This window comes from Eulemur rufifrons, chromosome 23, assembly GCF_041146395.1.
Source record: "Eulemur rufifrons isolate Redbay chromosome 23, OSU_ERuf_1, whole genome shotgun sequence".
Classification (NCBI taxonomy): domain Eukaryota; kingdom Metazoa; phylum Chordata; class Mammalia; order Primates; family Lemuridae; genus Eulemur; species Eulemur rufifrons.
Genome location: NC_091005.1, coordinates 2,087,558 through 2,106,974, shown reverse-complemented (window position 1 = coordinate 2,106,974; position 19,417 = coordinate 2,087,558). Strand labels below are relative to the sequence as shown.

Sequence of the window (19,417 nt, the reverse complement as noted above, 5' to 3'; positions counted from 1 at the left end):
GTGCCCCAAAACCAACCCTCTGAATAGTATCTTAACTACAGAGCTAGTTTCTGGTCAGAATCCTCTGGGTCTGGCCCTCTGTGTCCAAAGGATGACCAAGCAACTGGGACGCTCAAGGCAGGTACCGGGCTGACCGTGCACGTGCACCCTCAGGGCTCCCCAGACGACACACGACTGCTTTTGATCCACTGGGTACCACTCCCAGAAACCAGCACATTACAGAACTTTCTACTCATTGCACGACACTGGACGGTGGTTTCCCTCCATGAAGGTTATATATCTTCCTAGGAAACCTAGCGACTCCAAAACGCCACACTTGAAGAGTCATTTTTCTCTCAGGAAAAATATAATTTCCTGTGAGCCCGTTACTTACACAACAGAGTCCTTCCCCTACACCCGTCAAGAACAACATTAGGAAGAAAAGTCAGGCCTTTAGTGTTGTGTCTTAAGCTTCACTCACACGTCTCATCTGCTGCATTAGTTTTTCTCCAACTTTCCTCTTGAGCAACCCATTCACCCTTGGCCACGGTAGCCGGAGAGCAGGACACCGTGCTCCCCTTTGCGGTTTCCAATTAGCTGCCACACACCTTGGTAATCGGATCATCGCGGCCGCAGGGCTCAGCCCCTTTACTTGGTAGTTATACAGGACAAAACCCAACGAAGAGCCAGATCGGGTTGTTCCATTTTTATTGTGGATCGGAGCTTAGAGGATAAGCACTGGTCGGCATCCCTAGCTGCTCCATCTGCCATCCTCTGTGAGCGACCTCTGCAGCAGTCTGAATTTAGCCCAGGAAATCAGGATCAAGAAGGGGGAAAAAGCTGTTGGTACATCACTGCGCCTGCTGCATCCACACCTAACACTCACCTGTGCGTGACAGTTCCACTAGGGAGAATACCTTATGTTCCTGTACCTTTTCTCTCTCTTTCATGAAAGAAAAGCTGGCTTCTAGAAGTAGCTGCGCAATTAAAGAACATTCCAGGAAGCTGAGATGAGGACTAATCAGACTTCTTGTTTCTCCAACGTTACGCATGTATTCCCTGCACCATCATACATGATTTTCATACGGTCAAAAGTGTGTCTTGAGCTCCAGAACCACGAGTACCTCTGTCACGTGCCCCAGCAAGCCGCCCGCAGCCAGACCTTTACGAATCACAGCCTCTCTCTAGAAGTCCTGAGACTGGGCACTCTCAGAAGGCTGGAGGTTGGTGCGCAGTTTGTACATGTGATTGAGTGCTTGTGTGAGAAAAGCCCCGCTGGTATTGATCTCCATCAAGGTCAAGTTATCCAGCTAAAACAAAAGAAAACAGACCAAAGTTGACCACGAAGTTTTTGATTTTGAGAAAAAAGTAAACTCTGCAGAAAAATAAGAAACCGGTGTTTTCTGTTTTTAAAGCACAGCTAGTAGTCCTTGCTCGCAGCAGCCTCGGCAGGCAGGGTGCCGTGTGGAATTCTTCCGTGGCATCTAAGCCCGGCCCGCTGGCACCCAGGCGGATGCCAGAGGGAGGCGAGACGGGCACCTACCTCGGCGTGCGCCTCCTGCTGCCTCACAAAGCTGTCAGCGGACACGCGGAGTTTGGCTATGCGAGTGTCCCACATGTCCTTGACCAGGGTCCGGATCTCATCTGCTTTCGGGATGTTATCTGAAGCACTAAAGGAAGCAAGGGGTGAAATAAGTCAGGAAGCAACACCGGACAGAATGGCTTTTTTCAGGCAAAATACTTCAGCTACTCTAGACTCAGAAAATCTGTTTCGTTTTCAATTTTAAGAGGTAAGGGTTTGTAGCAGTTAAGCTTGGTGCCAAGGACAGTCAGCAGTGACCCACACTAGGTTATTCTGCTCGTGGGAGCTGTCCCACGGCAGGCTGTTACATAGGACTTCAGTTTACCAAAGAAATTTAGGTACCAAAGAATCTGCTCTAAGTCAGACATCCTCTTCTCAGGGTAGCAGTGTTCTGTGCTGCGTAATCTCCACCTAGAATGACCTTTCGAGGGCTGGCTCAGAGGTCGTGACCTACGCTGCTCCCTGTGTACAGGGCGTTGAGCAGGTCCCCATCCCCACCAGTACGCCAGGGGCTGCCAACCCGCCAGGGAAGACAAAGTGCCGCTCTCTGTCAGGCGCTGTGCTTAGCACTTGACACGGCATCTCATGGTCACAAAAGCCCTGAAGGGTAGGATTATTCCGCTCTTCAGATAAAAATAAGTTACAAAAATCACAGAAGAAATTGCAAATTAGCAAAGGGAGCACACCTGTACATAGCTAAATTCTGGGTAAAAGTTCAAAGTCACGAGGGCAGTAACAGCCTTCCTTTGTGAAGTATTTTTTAACTAACCTCTGAAGAAGAAAGCAGACACAAATATTGTTCAGCGCTAGGCATTCTCGGTTAAGCTAGAAATTCTCTCTCCATATCATATGCTACAATTAGCTCAGGATTAGTAGACGGCAAATCGGTAGTACAAGATTTATGTAGCATTTTACTTACGAACCCAAACATTTACATCTTGTGCTCTGAACAGCAGGCTACAGACAAAGGACCCCAAGTCCTTATCAACTAAACTACAGAACAAACATGCAATCAGGTCCCTTAGCCAAATGATTATAAAGCAAAGTTTTTGGTAGAAACTGCATACATAATACACTGAACTTCAAAAACTAAAGATGAGCAGGCCCCGTTCAACCAGGCTGCCACCGACTTCTTACCTAGTCTGTTTCCAGATCCTCCCCTTCCAAGCTACTGTCCCCGCAGCCACGCAGTCGCTCAGACCCCTCTCATCACACACCCCTGCCAGGGCTCTCCATTGCCACAGAACCAGCGTCTCCACTCCCTGCTCCCACACGCCCCAGTGCCTCTGCTTCCCCAGACACACCAGCACCTCGGCACTCTGTGCCTGAGCACAGCCAGCGCCTCCTGCCCCGCTGCCCTCTTCCCTGGGACTCACCTCGCGATCTCCCCGCCTCCCTCAAGCCTGTGCTCGCAGCGAACCTCCTCCGCGAGCCCATCTCTGGCACCAGCAGCCCTGTAGCCCAGTGGACTCCCAACAGCACTGGCCACACTGCAGTTTAACTATGGACCAACAGGTTCAGAGCTCTCCCCCACCAAACTGGGGACGCAGGCCTACGTCACTAATCCCATGGTCTAGTAGAACGCTTAGTGCGTTGCTGGCTCTAAGATCTTATTGAACAAGTGAACTGCTGCCTCACATCAACCCAAGCACACGTCCATGTGTACCCAGAGTTCTCCTTTCAATCCAGCCGTGCCACTCAGCGCTGCCCTGTAGCAGGCAGCAGCAGGAATATCCCAATTTTCAGTTCTAGTTCTGCTCTCAAACCCATCCATTAAAAGATGCTGAGGGAGCTTCAGAAGCTTGACATTTTGCAAATTAAATTCCAAGTATCTTCCAGGCAAAATTATCCACATTGGCCTTCTCCTTTTACTGGTTTCACACATTCATTCAACAAACATGGACACCGGCCACCATCCTGGCGACACAATGCATACAAACACAGCCCCTGCCCTTTCAGAACGGGGCGGGGGGGGGGGTGCACCCATATAATGGCACAGCTAAAGGATCAGAAAATTATGACCAAGTCAAACGCCATGGTGGGGTACAGAGCTGCCAAAAGAACGTGTGCACTGAATCTGGGAGAAATACTTGTTATGCCAAACCACATGAGGTGAGTAGGGAAGGGCGTGGGGAACAGCATGTGCAAAGCCATGAGGACCCCAGTATGTCTGAAGAAATGACAGAGGCCAGCGTGAGCCTGAGCCCTACAGAACCAGAGGGAAGAACCGTAGAGAAGTGTGAAAGAGGGAAGGAGGGGACCCACCAGGCTGTGTGTATACTGCCTGAACACCACACTCAGGACTTGAGACGACCACCCCGGAAAGGCTCCAAGGATCTCCAAGTAGGAGAGTCACATGGCACCTTTGCCTTTAAAAGACCACCAATGTGGCACGCCGTACGAATGTAGGCAGACAAGGTAAGGAGTTACCATAGCATGTTTTTGCCACGAGTGGGCTCTCCCTACAGCACAAAGGCAAACGTGAGCCCTCTGGCCCTTCCTGTGAAAGACATGCAAGAACTCAAGTCCACATACCCCAAGGAGAAAAAGGAGTAAACCTACACTAGATAAAACATGGCTATCGTTAAGGCCGCTGCTGGAGATGACGGTGGCTCACACCTGACTAATGTCAAGTGACAGGAGGTAGAATGAAGAGCCAAGGAATTTACTGAGGGGTGGAGAAAAGGGAAAATGAGAGACAGAGGGGGCAGAGGAAGAAGAGAGAGAGAGAGAGAGAGAGAGAGATACACACAGACACGGAGAGAGTCTGGCAAGTGTGCGTGCAAAGACATGGCCTCCAGGTGACGGATCTGAGAAACTGGGTGGCCAGTGCTGCCACTTACTGCGGCAATGAGTGGGGAACAAGAAAGGGAGGGTGAAGAGTTAGAGGCAGGGAACCCTGAGTCCATTCTCCAGCACGGACGCTCAGCAACGAGATCTACTTACTGGTTTAACAGGAGTTTGGTGAGTTCCATGTAGTACGGGCTGGGCATTGGGGTGAAAGTGTCTTCCTTCCGCTCATGATCCCTCATCTTTTCCAACTTTTCTGAAATTCAGAAGTTAATACATTTTACCATCATTATAACCAAGATATTTTTTAATCCTTCCAAGTTTGTCAAACATCTATGTTACTTACTTGACTGACTAGCAAATACATGAAAAAACTTTTTGGAATAACATTTGGATAATTATATAGATTATTTGAGGCCTTCTAGAAAATTTCTCTAAGAAAGGAAAGTTTTTGTTGTTGTTGCTTTGGCCTGCACAATAGATTCCTGAGAAGAATTTTTTTTTTTTTTTTTTTTTTTTGGGGAAAGAGCAAAGTATTTTACCTTTGATGCAATAAGTGCTCAAAGCTATCAGTGACTCAAGAACTGTATTTATACCAAGCCTTATTCAGAAGGGAGCAAGACAACTCACAAACTGCAGCCACCCCTAGCCTGGGGACGAAATGCTACCTGAGGGGTTACAGCCCAGGGCCCTAGAATGGCACAGTTGTGTGCGGTTCCCCCCAGCATCAGCACTATTCTCATGTACGCCCCTACACCCCCTCCCCCCGTCCTACTGGCCTGAGAAATCCCAGCCCCAGGCATGGACTGTGAGGTGTGGGTAAGGGACACACACAGAGCACAGCCCTGCTGCAGGTCCCACTCTAAAGTGTCGCCCACCCATCTGCAGGGCCCTAGGTGCTTCCCTACAATCCTCACACTTCCCTGGTCCACGGCCCCCTCCTCCACTGCCAGCACCTCCTCCGCCCACCACCCAGTTCTCACCTGACACCTTGCTGAATGTGCCTGCACACCCCCACCCCCACCCCGTTCCCCCTCGCTCAAGGACCAGCCTTCCCGATGTGCCCTGGACCTGCCACTCACCTGCACAAGAACACACCCCAGTCCCTCACTGCTTGAGCTTCCAAACACACTAACATCTCCCATCTTAAGAAGACCCTCCTCTGACACCACATCTTTCTCCAGCTACCCATGCATTCCTCATGCCTTCTATAAGACATCGGCCGGGCGTGGTGGCTCACGCCTGTAATCCTGGCACTCTGGGAGGCCAAGGGAGGAGGATCACTTGAGCTCACGAGTTTGAGACCAGCCTGAGCAAGAGTGAGACCCTGTCTCTACTAAAAATAGAAAGAAATGATCTGGACAGCTAAAAATATATATATAAAAAAAAAAAGTTAGCCGGGCATGGTGGCGCATGCCTGTAGTCCCAGCTACTCAGGAGGCTGAGGCAGGAGGATTGCTTAAGCCCAGGAGTTTGAGGCTGCTATGAGCTAGGCTGACGGCACGGCACTCTAGCCCAGGCAACAGAGTGAGACTCTGTCTCAAAAAAAAAAAAAAAGGACATCCAGTTGTCTGATGCTCTTGTGAACGTCCTCTCCTTCCATTCACTCCTCCACCAACCGTAGCTCACCGACGCGCACAGCTTCCACCTGGCCAAACCCAGCAGCTGCTTCTCATCTCCACACCTGCCAACTGCTCAGTCATCCTCCCTGTCACTTAGCTTCTGGAACACCCTCTCTCTGAGCTTTATTCTGACCTCCCTGACCCCCCAGTGCTGGGGAATGGAGTCCGGCTCCCAGCCCCTTCTCTACTACCTAAACTCACATCCAGGCAACCTCATCCTGCCTCAACCACCACCTATTTGCTGAGGATGACTTTCAAATTCACATTCCCCCATCAGTCCCCTGCCCTAACTCCCGAGTCAGTATCCCACTGCCCATGTAACTTCCCCCTGGTTATCTAAAAGACACCTTCAACATGACACATTCAAACCCCAACTCCTGGTCCCCACACTGCTCCTGCAGCCTCGCATCAAGAAACAGCAGCTCTTCCTTCTGGGCCTCAAGCTGACAGCCCTGGCCTTCAGCCTTAACTCTTCTCCCTCACACCCCATCGCCAGTCCTTCAGCCAATCCTGCTACTTCTTCCTTCAGAACACACTGAGGCACCAACCACATGTCCCCACCTCCGACAGCTAGAGTCCACTCTCAGCTCTTGCCTGGATAATTCCCTACTCCCCACAACCACATGCACCTTCTCTACACAGCAGAGTAATCCTTTCATTTTTTTAACATCTGAACCAGATTACGAAACACCTCCATTCAAACTCTCCAACAAATCAAAAAGGTACCACCAACAAATTTTTGGCCAGGACATGCAACACATCTGGTAGGATTATAAAGCCTCAGCTACTTTAAGAACCAGTTGGCAGTTTTTTGGGTTTTTTTTGGGGGGGGGGCAGGGTTTGAGACAGAGTCTCGCTCTGTTGCGTGGCATCAGCCTAGCTCAACAGCAGCCTCAAACTCCTTGGCTCAAGCGATCCTCCTGCCTCAGCCTCCCAAGTAGCTGGGACGACAGGCATATGCCACTATGCCCAGCTAATTTTTTCTATATATTTTTAGTTGTCCAGCTAATTTCCTTCTAATTTTTAGTAGAGACGGGGGTCTCGCTTTTGCTCAGGCTGGTCTCGAACTCCTGACCTTGAGCATTCCACCTGCCTCGGCCTCCCAGAGTGCTAGGATTACAGGCATGAGCCACCATGCCCGGCCCAGCTGGCAGTTTTGACAAAGTTAAGCATCATCTGTCCTATGACCCAGCAAGTCCGCCCGTCTAAGTATTTATTTGACAAATAAAAATATATCTACAAAAAGACTTAGACAGGCCGGGCGCGGTGGCTCACGCCTGTAATCCTAGCACTCTGGGAGGCCGAGGCGGGTGGATTGCTCAAGGTCAGGAGTTCGAGACCAGCCTGAGCGAGACCCCGTCTCTACTAAAAATAGAAAGACATTATATGGACAACTAAAAATCTATATAGAAAAAATTAGCCGGGCATAGTGGCGCATGCCTGTAGTCCCAGCTACTCGGGAGGCTGAGGCAGTAGGATCGCTTAAGCCGAGGAGTCTGAGGTTGCTGTGAGCTAAGCTGACGCCACGGCACTCACTCTAGCCTGGGCAACAAAGTGAGACTCTGTCTCAACAACAAAAAAAAAAAAAAAAAAAAAAAAGACTCAGACAAGAACATTGTGGCAGCCTTATTAAGAATAGCCAAAACCGGGAAAAACCCAAATATCTATCAACAGAAAAGAACGGGTGAATAAAAAACACAGTATACTCATACAATGGAACAGTACTCAGCAATGAAAGAATGGTGTAATGATCTATGCAGCAATAGGGTGACTCTCCAAAAGATTCTGTTGGTCTGGGCACAGTGGCTCCCACCTGTAATCCTAGCACTCTGAGAGGCTAAGGCAGGAGGATCGCTTGAGGTCAGGAATTCGAAACCAGCCTGAGCAAGAGTGAGATCCCATCCCTACTAAAAACAGAAAAAATTAGCCCAATGTGGTGCTGCATGGCTGTAGTCCCAGCTACTTGGGAGGCTGAGGCAGGAGGATCACTTGAGCCTAGGAGTTAGAGGTCGCTGTGACCTACGATGACACCACTGCACCCTAGCCAGGGCAACAGAGCAAGACTGTCTTGGGGAGAGAGAAACAAAACAAAACAAAACAAAACATTCTGTTGAAAAGGAGTCAGAGACCAAAAAGTGACATACTAGATATTCCATTTATACAAAGTCTCAGAACAGGTAGGACTAATCTATGGTGTAGAAGTTAGCAGGCAGCAGGCTCTTTGGCAGGGTCTACCGACCGGCTAATAGCACCTCATTGCTTCCCACCACAATACAGCCCCCACCCAGCTCGCAGTGATAGGCTTTTGCCCCGTATCACTGTGGGTCTGGATGGGCCAAAACGGCCAGAGGCTGATCTTAAAGGAGAAGCCTGGAGCTCCCGCAGCACTAATGGGGCCTGGCGCGGCTCCCTAAGGAAGCCCCTCAAAGCAGAGGAATTGGAGTTTCCCACTATGTTTCAGGACCAGAGTCACAACCCCTTCTGAACAGAGAACAAGTGAAACATGTCCAAGCAATCTTTCTTAAACTGATTAGAGTGGCTGGCTGACAGAGTTCTTGTTTCTGGGAGGTAGGTACTCCCAGGTGACTCCCAACCGGGAGGAGGCAATGGAAATCGCTCAGCAGCTTTTCAAATTCTACCTGCATGCCCGTGCCCCATCCCACAATAAAATAATAAAACTAAGACTTTACCCTATAACGAATCACTCACATCTCCAAGATAGGAGAAAGAGTGCAAAGGCTCAGGATGAAGTCTGTCTGCATCTCTGATGCCTTCAGTTTTTTCCAACAGCTTCATTGAGGCATAATTAACACACCACACAATTCGAGTATTTGAACAGTATAACGGTTTTCAGTATATTCATGGTGCTGTGCAGCCATCACCACAATCAATTTTAGAGTATTTTCATCATACCAAAAAGGAATCCTGTGATCTCTCCATCACTTCCAGAGCCCCCACACCTAGGCAACCACTAATTTACTTTGTCTGTCACAGATTTGCCTATTGTGCACAGTTCACGTAAGTGGAGTCAGGTGGTCCTTTGTGCCTGGTTTCTTTCCTTCAGCACGGTGTTTTCACAGGTCACTGACATTGCAGCATGTACCAGAACTCCATTCCTTTTCACGGCTGAGTAATATTCCGTTGTGCGGTGACGCATTATCTTCACGCATTCTCTACAAGGCGAGATAACGCCTCTGCTTCCGAACACACTAGTCTCTACTTGTTTTTAAAAATCTAAAACAAATGCTCAAGGTCATATAATTTTTGTTTTACAGCGAGCTGAAATAGCTAAAATCAGCATACGAACTAAAACGTCCGGACACTCCAAAAACTAACATGGCGTCAGCATCAGTGGTCAGCACGCTGCGCCCAGGGGTGAATCGGGAACCAGCCGTTTCAGCTCATCAGTGGATGATGGAGCAGCTGGAACAGGGACTGGGTTGGGAAGGAGTCCCCACGTCCCCAGCCCGAGGGACAGGGTGTCACCCCAACCCTGTGTCACCCCACCCCACCCACCCCAAGGTCTCCACCGTCCTTACCTACATCCATCCACTCTGGAGGGAGCAACCGACATTTCTGTCTCTGTTTCAGGTTAATCGCCAACCACAGAGGCACCTGCACTGGCAACCCAGGGTTGAAAGGCCCCAGGTCCCCCTGTCAAAGGTAAAACAATTCCCCGTAAGGCAAAAACAAAATAAAAACCAAGGAGCATCCCTGCACCTCGTTGCTATCAAATCAGAATGGAGGCTGCGCCTAACCTTAAGTCCAAATACACAAACGTCCAGCTGTTATTACAGACCCGCGCACCTCCCAAAGCCCCGTGGTCACGTGGGCGCCGTCCTCCCTGACACCGCAGCTGTCACCCGCCGGCGGGACCCCCCTAAAGGCTGGGGACGTCACACACACACCCGCGGTCACCTGCGAAGCGCACAGTTAAGCCCACGGCCGGCCCGCACCTGCTTCTCCCGCGCCCACCCGCGCCCTCCCTTCCGGAGCGGGCGGCGCGGGGCGCGGGCGCGGACCCGAGGGGCTCCCCCTCCCCAAACGCGAAGTCCAGCTCTCGTAGCCCCGCTTTCACGCACCCGAAAAGCCGGCACCGAAGGGGGCAGGTCCACGGCCCGGAGCAGGTGGTTTCCGCAGAACCGGGGGGGGGGGGGCAGTGAGCGACCCACCATGCCCCCAACCCGGGCCGACCTCCCCGAGGCGCCGGACCCCGCGTCCCCGCGCCCCGAGCCCGGGCGGACCTCCCGCCCGGAGCCCGCTGGCCCCGCCGCCCTTACCCCGATGAGGTAGATTTTATCCAAACTGAAGTTCGGGATAATGGTAACCAGCTCCTTCTCCGCCAGAAACTCCACCTCGGCCGCGTCCATAGCGGCGCAAGCTGCCGGCCCGGGACTTAGCGGTCCCCTCAGGCCCCTAAGCGCCCGAGACGGGAAGCCATGGCCGCCGCTTTCCCGCCACTGCGCGAAACCCGCCCCCCGCCGGAAGGCGGCCTGCGCCGGCCTATCAGGACGCGGCGCTCTCCGCAGGGCGGCGGGAGACGGAGCCCGCGGTTGCTACGAGCCCGCGGATTGGCGCGTCGGAAAGAGGCTGCGCGCCGGCCCCGCCCCCGCGGGCTGCGCACCTGGCTCCTCGCACCGGGTCACTTCACCTGCCCGGGCGCCCACCCATAAACACCTGAGTCAGGAGCTGGGGCGGGGCTCGAGGCCGCGTCTACACCAGCGTTTCACGTCGGGCCGAGAATAAATCCATTTAGCCCAGCGCCGGGCGCTGGGACACGGAGTGACCTGGCCAGACAGACGCGGGAGTTGAGGAAAGACGTTGTTTCCTGTCATTTCATTATCTTCTGCCCTCTCTCTACTCATTGGTTAAAAATCTGCAAAAAACGCAGATCCCTCCCACCCCACCCCACCTCTTCCAATGCAAACCCTCCAGGGAAGCAGCTCGGCTTCTGCTGGCGGACGAGCACCCAGGCGAGGCCCGAGCGGACACGTGCTGATGGCCCACGTGCTCGCTGAAGCCCACGCCCTCCACCCTCCGTGCACGAGCAAAACGATGGCAGCGGGTGGCAGACTCACCTGTGTCAGTCTCCCAGAAGATTCTCGGCGTCAACGTGCATACTCCCGGGCAGTTGTGATTCAGGAGTGGGGTGAGGACAGGAAGCTGAATTTTAACCAGGGCGATTTTGGTAATGGGCCAGGAAAGCTTCCCGAGAGGTGAAGCAGCTGGTCTTGGACTGGACTCAAATTTGAAACCTCGATCATTTGGCCCTGAGAAAAAAATCACAGGGAATGCATGGATTCCAGGGTTCTGTATCCCCCCAAAAACCCGTTCCACCCCAGCTAACCCCGAGCTCTCCTCCTGGACTCCCTCATGTAGGGTTGTTGGGAAGATGAACTAAGGGTATAATTTCTGCCCACTCACATGGAAAGATATGTCTGTTTATCTGCCTTGGAAGTTGTCATTTACAGACTTGGACATTTTACTATGTGTTACCTTCATTAGGTCATGTATTAACACAAATACGCTCAAAGAAAATAAAAGGTCACTCTGAATGCTATGTGACCACTTTGAACCTCAGTCTCCTCATCTTCAAAATACGGTAGGAAGAAAAGGAGCCTGGAGTGTTCTGGTAGGAGTGGAAGCTGTGGGCCACCTGGCCCCTCCCAAAATAGAAACTGCCTCAGGCGGCTGCAGAGAGAATGTGCCAGCCCGTCTGGGTTTTGATTGACGAGGGAATGTTTTCTTGACTGGCAAATATTTGTGCTCCAAAGCTGGCGAGGCCTCACTGCCTGATTCGTGCAGCCTGTGGAAGAGCGAAGGAAAAGAGCTGATGAGAAAGCTGAGGTTCAGAGAGGCTGCAGGCGGGCAGGAGAGCTACCAGAGCCCGAGTGTCTTAGTGTCTTTATCTGTAAAGTGGGTATCCATGCTGCTGCAGGCTTCACTGCACGTTTGGGAGAACGAGACGGGAGAGTGTGCACGCGGCTTTCCAGGCTGCAAAACGGTGGCGCCTCAAACTTGAGCGTGCAGTGGAATCACCTGGGGGCCTTGTTAAGGCGGAAAACAACCCAATGCCCAGCACCTGATGCTTGTGTAAACGAAATGGTGCATTTCCATCGGGCCACACATCGTAATGAAGTACCGGTACCCACTAGAACATGGATGAACCTCAGAAACGGGGTGCTGGATGAAATAAGCCAGACCCCCCCCAAGTCCACATATTGTATGATTCCATTTCTATGAAATATCCAGAATAGGTCCTTAGAAACAGAAAGTAGATTACTGGTTGCCAGGGGCTGGGGGAGAGGGGAACGGGCAGTGATTGTTAATGGGTAATACGGGGCTTCTTTCTGGGGTGATAGAAATGTTCTGGAATTGGATAGTGGTGATGGTTGCACAACTCTGTAAACATACCAAAAACCACCAAATTGTACACTTTGAAAAGGTGAATTTTATAGTATGTGAATTATGCCTCAATAAAGCTGTTTTGTAAAATGCCCGTCTCTAAGCCCCAGGCTGAGACTTTCTGACGTAGGAGTGCAGGGTACACCCGGGTGTTCTGCACACTTCAGTTCCCCGGGAGTTTTTATAATTGAGAACACTGAGAAGTGATTTGCCCCCATCAGCACCAGCTCTGAGCCAATCCTAGCAGCCAGGCTGTGAGCTCCAGAGGGGCCTCCGGAAATCCCATCCTCACACCTGGCCTCTCTGAGTAGAGGAGACAAGAAGAAAACTAAAGGGGACGGGATGGCAGAGCTGGGGGTGCTGCTTAAGATGGGGTGGTCAGGGCCCCACACCATTATTTCCTGTTCTGAAAATGCCTCCCCTACAAGGCTAAACTGACCCACGTGGTAATGATTTAGGGCTGTAGACATCAGTATGAACTCATGTTTAGCTTGATATAGATACCGATGGATGCATACAGAAGTAGTTTTGTTTTGTGTTTTTGTCTTGTGTTTTAAGTTTCATTTTTAATTGACAAATAATTGTATGTATTTATGAGGTACATGTGATGTTTTGATACATGTATGCATTGTGGAATGATCAAATCAGGCTAATTAACAGATCCATCATCTCAAATACTACTTCTCATTTAAAAGAACATTTAAAATCCACTATTTTTTCTATTTTGAAATACACATTATTATTAACTGTAGTCACCACGCTGTACAACAGATCACCAGAACCTATTCCTCTGACTGACTGAAACGGTGTACCCTTCGACAGCGTCTGCTCCCCCAGCCCCGTCCCCCGGTAACCACCACTCTGCTCTCTACTTCTGTGACTTCAAATTGTTTACATTCCACCTATGAGGGAGACCATGCAGTGTTCGTCTTTCTGTGCCTGGCTTATTTCACTTAGTATAATGTCCTCAGATTTACCCGCAGAATTTCCTGCTTTTTAAAGACTGAATAGTATTCTATTGTTTGTGTGTATGTGTGTGTGTATATGAGTATTATGTGCATATATATATATATATCTATCTCACTTTTTTTAATGAATTTTTTTTTGAGACAGTCTCACTCTGTCGCCCTGAATAGAGTGCCGTGGCATCAGCCTAGCTCACAGCAACCTCAAACTCCTGGGCTTACGCAATCCTCCTGCCTCAGCCTCCTGAGTACCTGGGACTACAGGCACACACCACGATGTCCCGCCAATTTTTCTATTTTTTAGTACAGACGGGGTCTCACTCTTGCTCAGGCTGGTGTTGAACTCCTGAGCTCAAGCAATCCGCCAGCCCTGGCCTCCCAGAGCGCTAGGATTACAGGCGTGAGCCACCGCGCCGGACCCCACATTTTAAGATCCATTCAGCCCCTGACAAACACTTAGGATGAGTCAGTGTCTTGGCTATTGCGAATGAAGTTGCCATGAACTGGAGTACAGACATCTCTTCCACACACTGATTTCAATTCCTCTGGATATATGCCCAGAAGTGGGACTGCTGGTCTAGACGTATTTGTGGATGTGTGCACATGCCCCTTGTACACAGCTGCTGCGCACACGCCTACCCCCTTGCTCTGTCCGCCGAGAGGCCTGGAAGCAACAACGTCCAGTGCAGTGAGCACAGCCGCGCCCAGGTCTTGTTTTCTAACACCATCCTCAATAAAAGGAACCGGGGCTCCCTTGATAAACAAGAAATGGCTGATTCTGGGACTGGGCAGGGAATACACGAGACGGAGGTAAAGCATCTTGTCGTACCAGAAAGCAAGGAAGTGCTCAAAACAGACACAAAACCCACCATGGTGAGTGTACATCAGGGGGACACAGAGGCCAACAGAAAGAGCTCCCAAACTATTTGGGTACCAAAATACTCACTATTGGATTATAATCCAAAGTGTAAAATAAATATTGACGCGTCCATACTGATACAAATGATTGAGTAAGTAACCAAATGGAGGCAAAGAGACAAGTCACCTGTGCAGAATTCTGCGTCAGGTACGTGGGTCCTTCTCCCTCAGGAAGGCGGCGGCGGGTGAGTCCCCACTCCTGCCGTGCGGGCTGCACAGCGACTTCCTTCTGAAGAGCGCGGTCAGGGACAGGGGAAACAGGAACGTCACAGTGGAGAAACCTGACAAACCAGGATATCTGAATAAAGCAGGCACTTCATGCACTTTAGCTAATGATACACCAACATTGGCTCATTAATTGTGATAAACGTACCAGAGTAATGGACGGTTAACAAGGGGACACTGGGTAGAGAGCTCATGAGAACCCTCCTCGCAACTTTTCTGTAAATTTAAAACTATTCTAAAATAAAATTTATTTAAAAAAAAAGCAAGCCTTCCCCCTGGTCCCCCACAGGCACCTAAAATACCACTGAAGCCGCGAACCTAGTAGCATAATCAGCACTACAATATCTTTTTGCTGAGTTAAAATTTAGACCAACCAAATAATTCTCTAAAAATGAGCCATCTACTTGGACATCGTTTTTTTTTTGTTTTTTGTTTTTTTTTTGAGACAGAGTCTCACTCTGTGGCCCGGGCTAGAGTGCCGTGGCATCATCATAGCTCACTGTAACCTCAAACTCCTGGGCTCAAGCGATCCTCCTGTCTCAGCCTCCTGAGTAGTTGGGACTACAGGCATGCGCCACCACGCTCAGCTAACTTTTTCTATTTTTGGTAGAGACAGAGTCTCGCTATTGATCAGGCTGGTCTCAAATTCCTGAGCTCAAGGGATCCTCCCACCTCGGCCTCTCAGAGTGCTGGCGTTACAGGTATGAGCCACTGCACTCGGCCAGATACCTTATTTTAAAGCCGTCCTCTTTCAGCAGCGATGGGAATGGCCTGTGGCTGGGCTGTCCCTGGCAGGTACCAACTGTGTGCGGAAACTGAGTCTCTGCGACACGGCCCGTGCAGACAGGCAGCTGCCGAGGCCTGGCGTCCTCTGAAGGGCCGTTCACGCATGCGTCTGACTTTTGGGCTGGCAGCACGCGGGGTGAGGACCGCCCCCATGCATCTGCACAGGTGATTCTGGGGCTGAGCGTGTCTGGGAAGCGCCCGGGTGCACCTGCCCCGAGTGTGTTAATTCCACCCTTGTTTAATCTACCTCGAGGCCCAAATCTCTTTCACGTGGGCTTTCTTGCAGCGAGGCGAGCGGTAGCCCAGGGAAGCCGTGAGCTACGGTGAAGACACGCGGAGGCGGGGGTGGGGGGAGGCTTCCCAGACTTGCAGCCCTTCCCGGGAGGGTAGAGTCACCTGCCCCACGTCCAGGCCTCGCTTTGGACATCTGGATTGTTCAGACTCCTCTGCCACGGTTGAGGCCAGGGCTCTGGCGTAAACTGGGCCCGGCTTCTCTCCTGTGGTCTCTCAGCAGTGACTGGCGGCTGGGGGGATTGTTGCTGTTGCTGAGCTGAGGAGGGGGCTGGAAATACAGTCGTGTTGCAAAAAGGAACTTTGGGGCCAGGCGTGGTGGCTCGCGCCTGTAATCCTAGCACTCTGGGAGGCTGAGGCAGGCGGATTGTTTGAACTCAGGAGTTCGAGACCAGCCTGAGCAAGAGCGAGACCCTGTCTCTACTAAAAATAGAAAGAAATTATATGGACAGCCAAAAATATGTAGAGAAAAATTAGCCGGGCAAGGTGGCGCATACCTGTAGTCCCAGCTACTCAGGAGGCTGAGGCAGGAGGGTTGCTTAAGCCCAGGAGTTTGAGGTTGCTGTGAGCTAGGCTGACGGCATGGCACTCTAGCCCGGGCAACAGAGTTAGACTCTGTCTCAAAAAACAAAAAAGAACTTTGGAAAGGAAAACCCCTCCTCCTGGGGTAGCTCTCCCTCCCCCCGCCTCAGCTGACACGAGCCAGTGGTGTGTCACTGTGAGTGCCCGGGTATAAGAAAGGGCCGCTTCCCAGGCAGGATGGGACGCCCTACCAAGCTCTGGGTGCCCAGAGTAGAAGGTGCCCAGCGCCCTGCTGTGACTTGAGCATGCACCTGTGCCCGGGGCTTTGAGGTGGGGGTGACAACCTGACCTCCTTCAGGGCTGACGTCACCTGGTATCCATGGCCTGGCGTGTCTGGCCAGTGGCAGCAGCTCTGATCGATTGGGCCCCGTCGGCCTCACCTGTTACCTGCTGGGAAATTTACCTTCTCTTACAGCTGTGGCGAGGCTTAAAGGGATTGATGCAGGTCAAGTCCTCAGCGGCGTCTGACACAGCCTTGCTCAGTCAATCGTGGTTTGCCCTCTTGACAATTGCAGTGGCTCTTTCTCAACAGCCCTGCGAGGTATTTATCCTCCCTGCTGAGTGCGCTGTTCCACGCAGGCAGTGGTGAGGAGTGAAGCAAGACAGATAAGCAGGGCCAGATCTGGGCCTGCCCTTGCAAGCTGCTTGGAGAACTTGGCCTTGATCCGAAGTCAGTGGGAGGCCATGTAAGGCAAGCGATTGCACCATAAGGAAGCCCAAAGGGAGACGCGATAGATTTGCGTTTTAGAAAAGAACGCTGAGGGGATGAAGTTGGGGGTACGACGGTCTAGCAGCAGACCTGGAGGCAGGTGAGTAGTGGTGGGGGCCTGACCCAGGGCAGCAGCCCGGGGCACCAGGAGTGGGGTCTGTCTGAAGGCAGAGCCCACCGACTATCCACGCCGTGCCCGGAAGAGCCAGGCTCAGAGAAGCTTCCAGATTCGACCCAGGTGGCCACAGGTATTTCCCCATCTACCTGTGGCTCTGCACAGCCTGGCAGCGCCTCCCGGCCCTCTCTGGGGGGCCTGCGTGTTCCTGCATGCAGCCCGCCGCTCCTGGGCTTGGCAGGGGAGCCGTCACGACAGCCCCACCGCGCACATCGCGGCTGGGCCAGGCGCTCTCAAATGGCTCCGCCGTGGTGTGAATACACTCTTGTGTCTTTTTGCCATCTGCTGCTGTCATTAAAAAATTACATTTCCATCTGCTTTCACACTTTCCTCCCCTCCCAGCCTCCCCTCCTGGAGGAATACCGCATGGATCCCAAGTTTCCAGACCAGAACGTTCCCTTGCCTCTCGGAACCTGGGAACTCACCCCAGCACACCAGGGTTGGGGCTCACGAGCTTTGTCGGCAGCCGGAGCTGGGAATTTCCGTCCATTTTCTCTTCGCTTACCATGTACTGTGGCCCCTGCTCCCCACCCCAGTTTGGGGGAGCCATTCACAAAGCTTTTTTATTGTTGGTTTTAATCAGTATGCTTGGCTTGGGCATTAAAAATAAATGAAAGATAAACTACTAACATTAGTAACCATTCCCCCAGGATGTATTTAAAGCAGCGGTCCCCAACCTTTTTGGCATCAGGGACCAGTTTCATGGAAGACAATTTTTCCAGGGACGGGGAGTGGGTGGGGTGCCGTGCGGCCCGGCTCCTAATAGGCCGCCTCCCGGTCCCGGGCTCTGGCCAGGGGCTTGGGCACTGCTGATTTAAAGAACAGACTCAAAAAATAAGAATCGTGGAGTGATGTTTTGGGTTCAAAATAAATCCTCATTCTGAACTGGCCCCAAAGAGGCACCCACCCTACCTGCATAGCATCCCAGCCTTTAATGAAGCGTCAGGTTCACGTAGAACCCAGTGACCCAGCACAGTTGTGGCAACACGGATCGGCCTTGTTCTCAAACACAGCTGTGCAAACATCAGCGTTATCGCTACCATTTTAGGGGACTTTTTAAACCGCGTGCCAGGCATCATTCTAGGTTCCTTGGGCGTGTTCATCCGCGTAAGCTTCCCTGCAACCTACTGTCTCTGTTTGATGATTACGGAAACTGAGGCTCAGAGAGGCACAGTGACTTGCTTAAAGATCACACAGCTGATAAATGGGGTACGGGGACACCGTCTTCATTTGGGAAGCAGGCCCCAAACAGGGTGCCAGTGGAGTGGCTTATTCTACGTGGAAGGCAATCCCAGCAAGTGCCAGGAAGGGAGGGGGGACGCTGAGCCGGGGACTGGAGAAGGAGCTGGTGCGGTTAGCGGGTTCCCACTGCGGCAACTCAAGCTCAGTCCCACCCGGAGCCTCTGGGCACCTGTGAGGCTTCCCTACTCCCGGTGTGGTCAGCGGACCGCGTGGACAGCCCCGAGGAGCAGGGTAGAAACGCACAATCCCAGACCCAGGCTTCCCGCGTCAGAATCTGCACTTGGACCAGATCTCCACGTCGAGCGCGTTGAAGTTTGAGAAGCTCGCGCGTTCCTTGGCGCTGCCCATCATGCCACCGCTGAGGGGTCAGGAAGCCGAGGTGTCGACCCACCGCCCTCCTGGGTGGGGCGAGGGCTGCTCCCAAGGGTGCTAACCGCCCAGACCCCCTGCCCCTGCCCCCGCTCCTGCACCAGAGGAGGCTTCGGAAAAGGAGGAGGTGCCTGCAGTGGAATGCCACCGTCCCAGAAACGGGTGGCACCAGCAGCACCCGCTAGATATGCCGCCCGGAGGGCACATCAACCGTCCGGGCGAGCTGTCCCGGGGCCAGACCGGGTCTGCGGGCAGGGGCAAGGGATGACGGCAGTGAAATCAATGCCACAAAGGCAGTGGCCGCTGAACGTGAAAAGAGCCCTCACAGACGATTTGGGAGCTGACTGGAGGATGACAAGGCAGAGAATGGCAAGAGCCCAGGGGACAGGGGACAGCCAGCAGGTCAAGGCGAAAAGAGGAAGATGGTGGCTCCCGTCTTCCTCTGCCCTGAGTCTGGACGTGAAGGCGGGGGATGCAGTCTGGCTCCAGCCGGCTGTCCCCAGCCCTCAGGTTGTGCTAAATGTGTGTGTCACACTGTAAGCCTCAGCACTGAGGGGCTCAGATCACCAAAGGCCCGTCACAGCCAGACGGGCCCCAGCGCGCTAAGCTACGCTCCGAAAACCCCGTCTCTACCCGGGTGTGCTCCGTCTCCCCCTCCCAATCCAAGAAGTGGGATGTTCATTACGGAGGATCTTTATTTATAATGCAAAACAGGAATTATAAATCGCTTTTTGGACTGTATCAGTCTCTGTACAACAACTTGTATAAAACGGGGCC

At 52.1% G+C, this 19,417-nt stretch overlaps 1 protein-coding gene across 1 annotated transcript; it reads right to left on the bottom strand.

Moving 5' to 3' along the window:
- Positions 1-1,075: 1,075 nt before the first annotated feature.
- GINS2 (GINS complex subunit 2) lies at positions 1,076-10,343 on the bottom strand. Its single transcript, XM_069456562.1, has 5 exons — positions 10,254-10,343; positions 9,513-9,627; positions 4,508-4,607; positions 1,523-1,649; positions 1,076-1,289 (listed from the first exon to the last, which is right to left on the bottom strand). Exons 1-5 carry the CDS (start codon positions 10,341-10,343, stop codon positions 1,164-1,166), a joined length of 558 nt encoding a protein of 185 aa, XP_069312663.1. The 3' UTR covers positions 1,076-1,163.
- Between the last annotated feature and the right edge of the window lie 9,074 nt (positions 10,344-19,417).

What these genes read in the sequence shown, in the direction of transcription:
- GINS2 (XM_069456562.1), bottom strand. Translation starts at nt 10,343, where the DNA reads ATGGACGCGGCCGAGGTGGAGTTTCTGGCGGAGAAGGAGCTGGTTACC. An exon ending in ACCAAACTCCTGTTAAACCA is followed by an intron (nt 1,650 to 4,507) that starts GTAAGTAGATCT and finishes TGCTTCCTTTAG; the next exon opens with TGCTTCAGATAACATCCCGA. An exon ending in AGCAGGAGGCGCACGCCGAG is followed by an intron (nt 1,290 to 1,522) that starts GTAGGTGCCCGT and finishes CTTTTGTTTTAG; the next exon opens with CTGGATAACTTGACCTTGAT.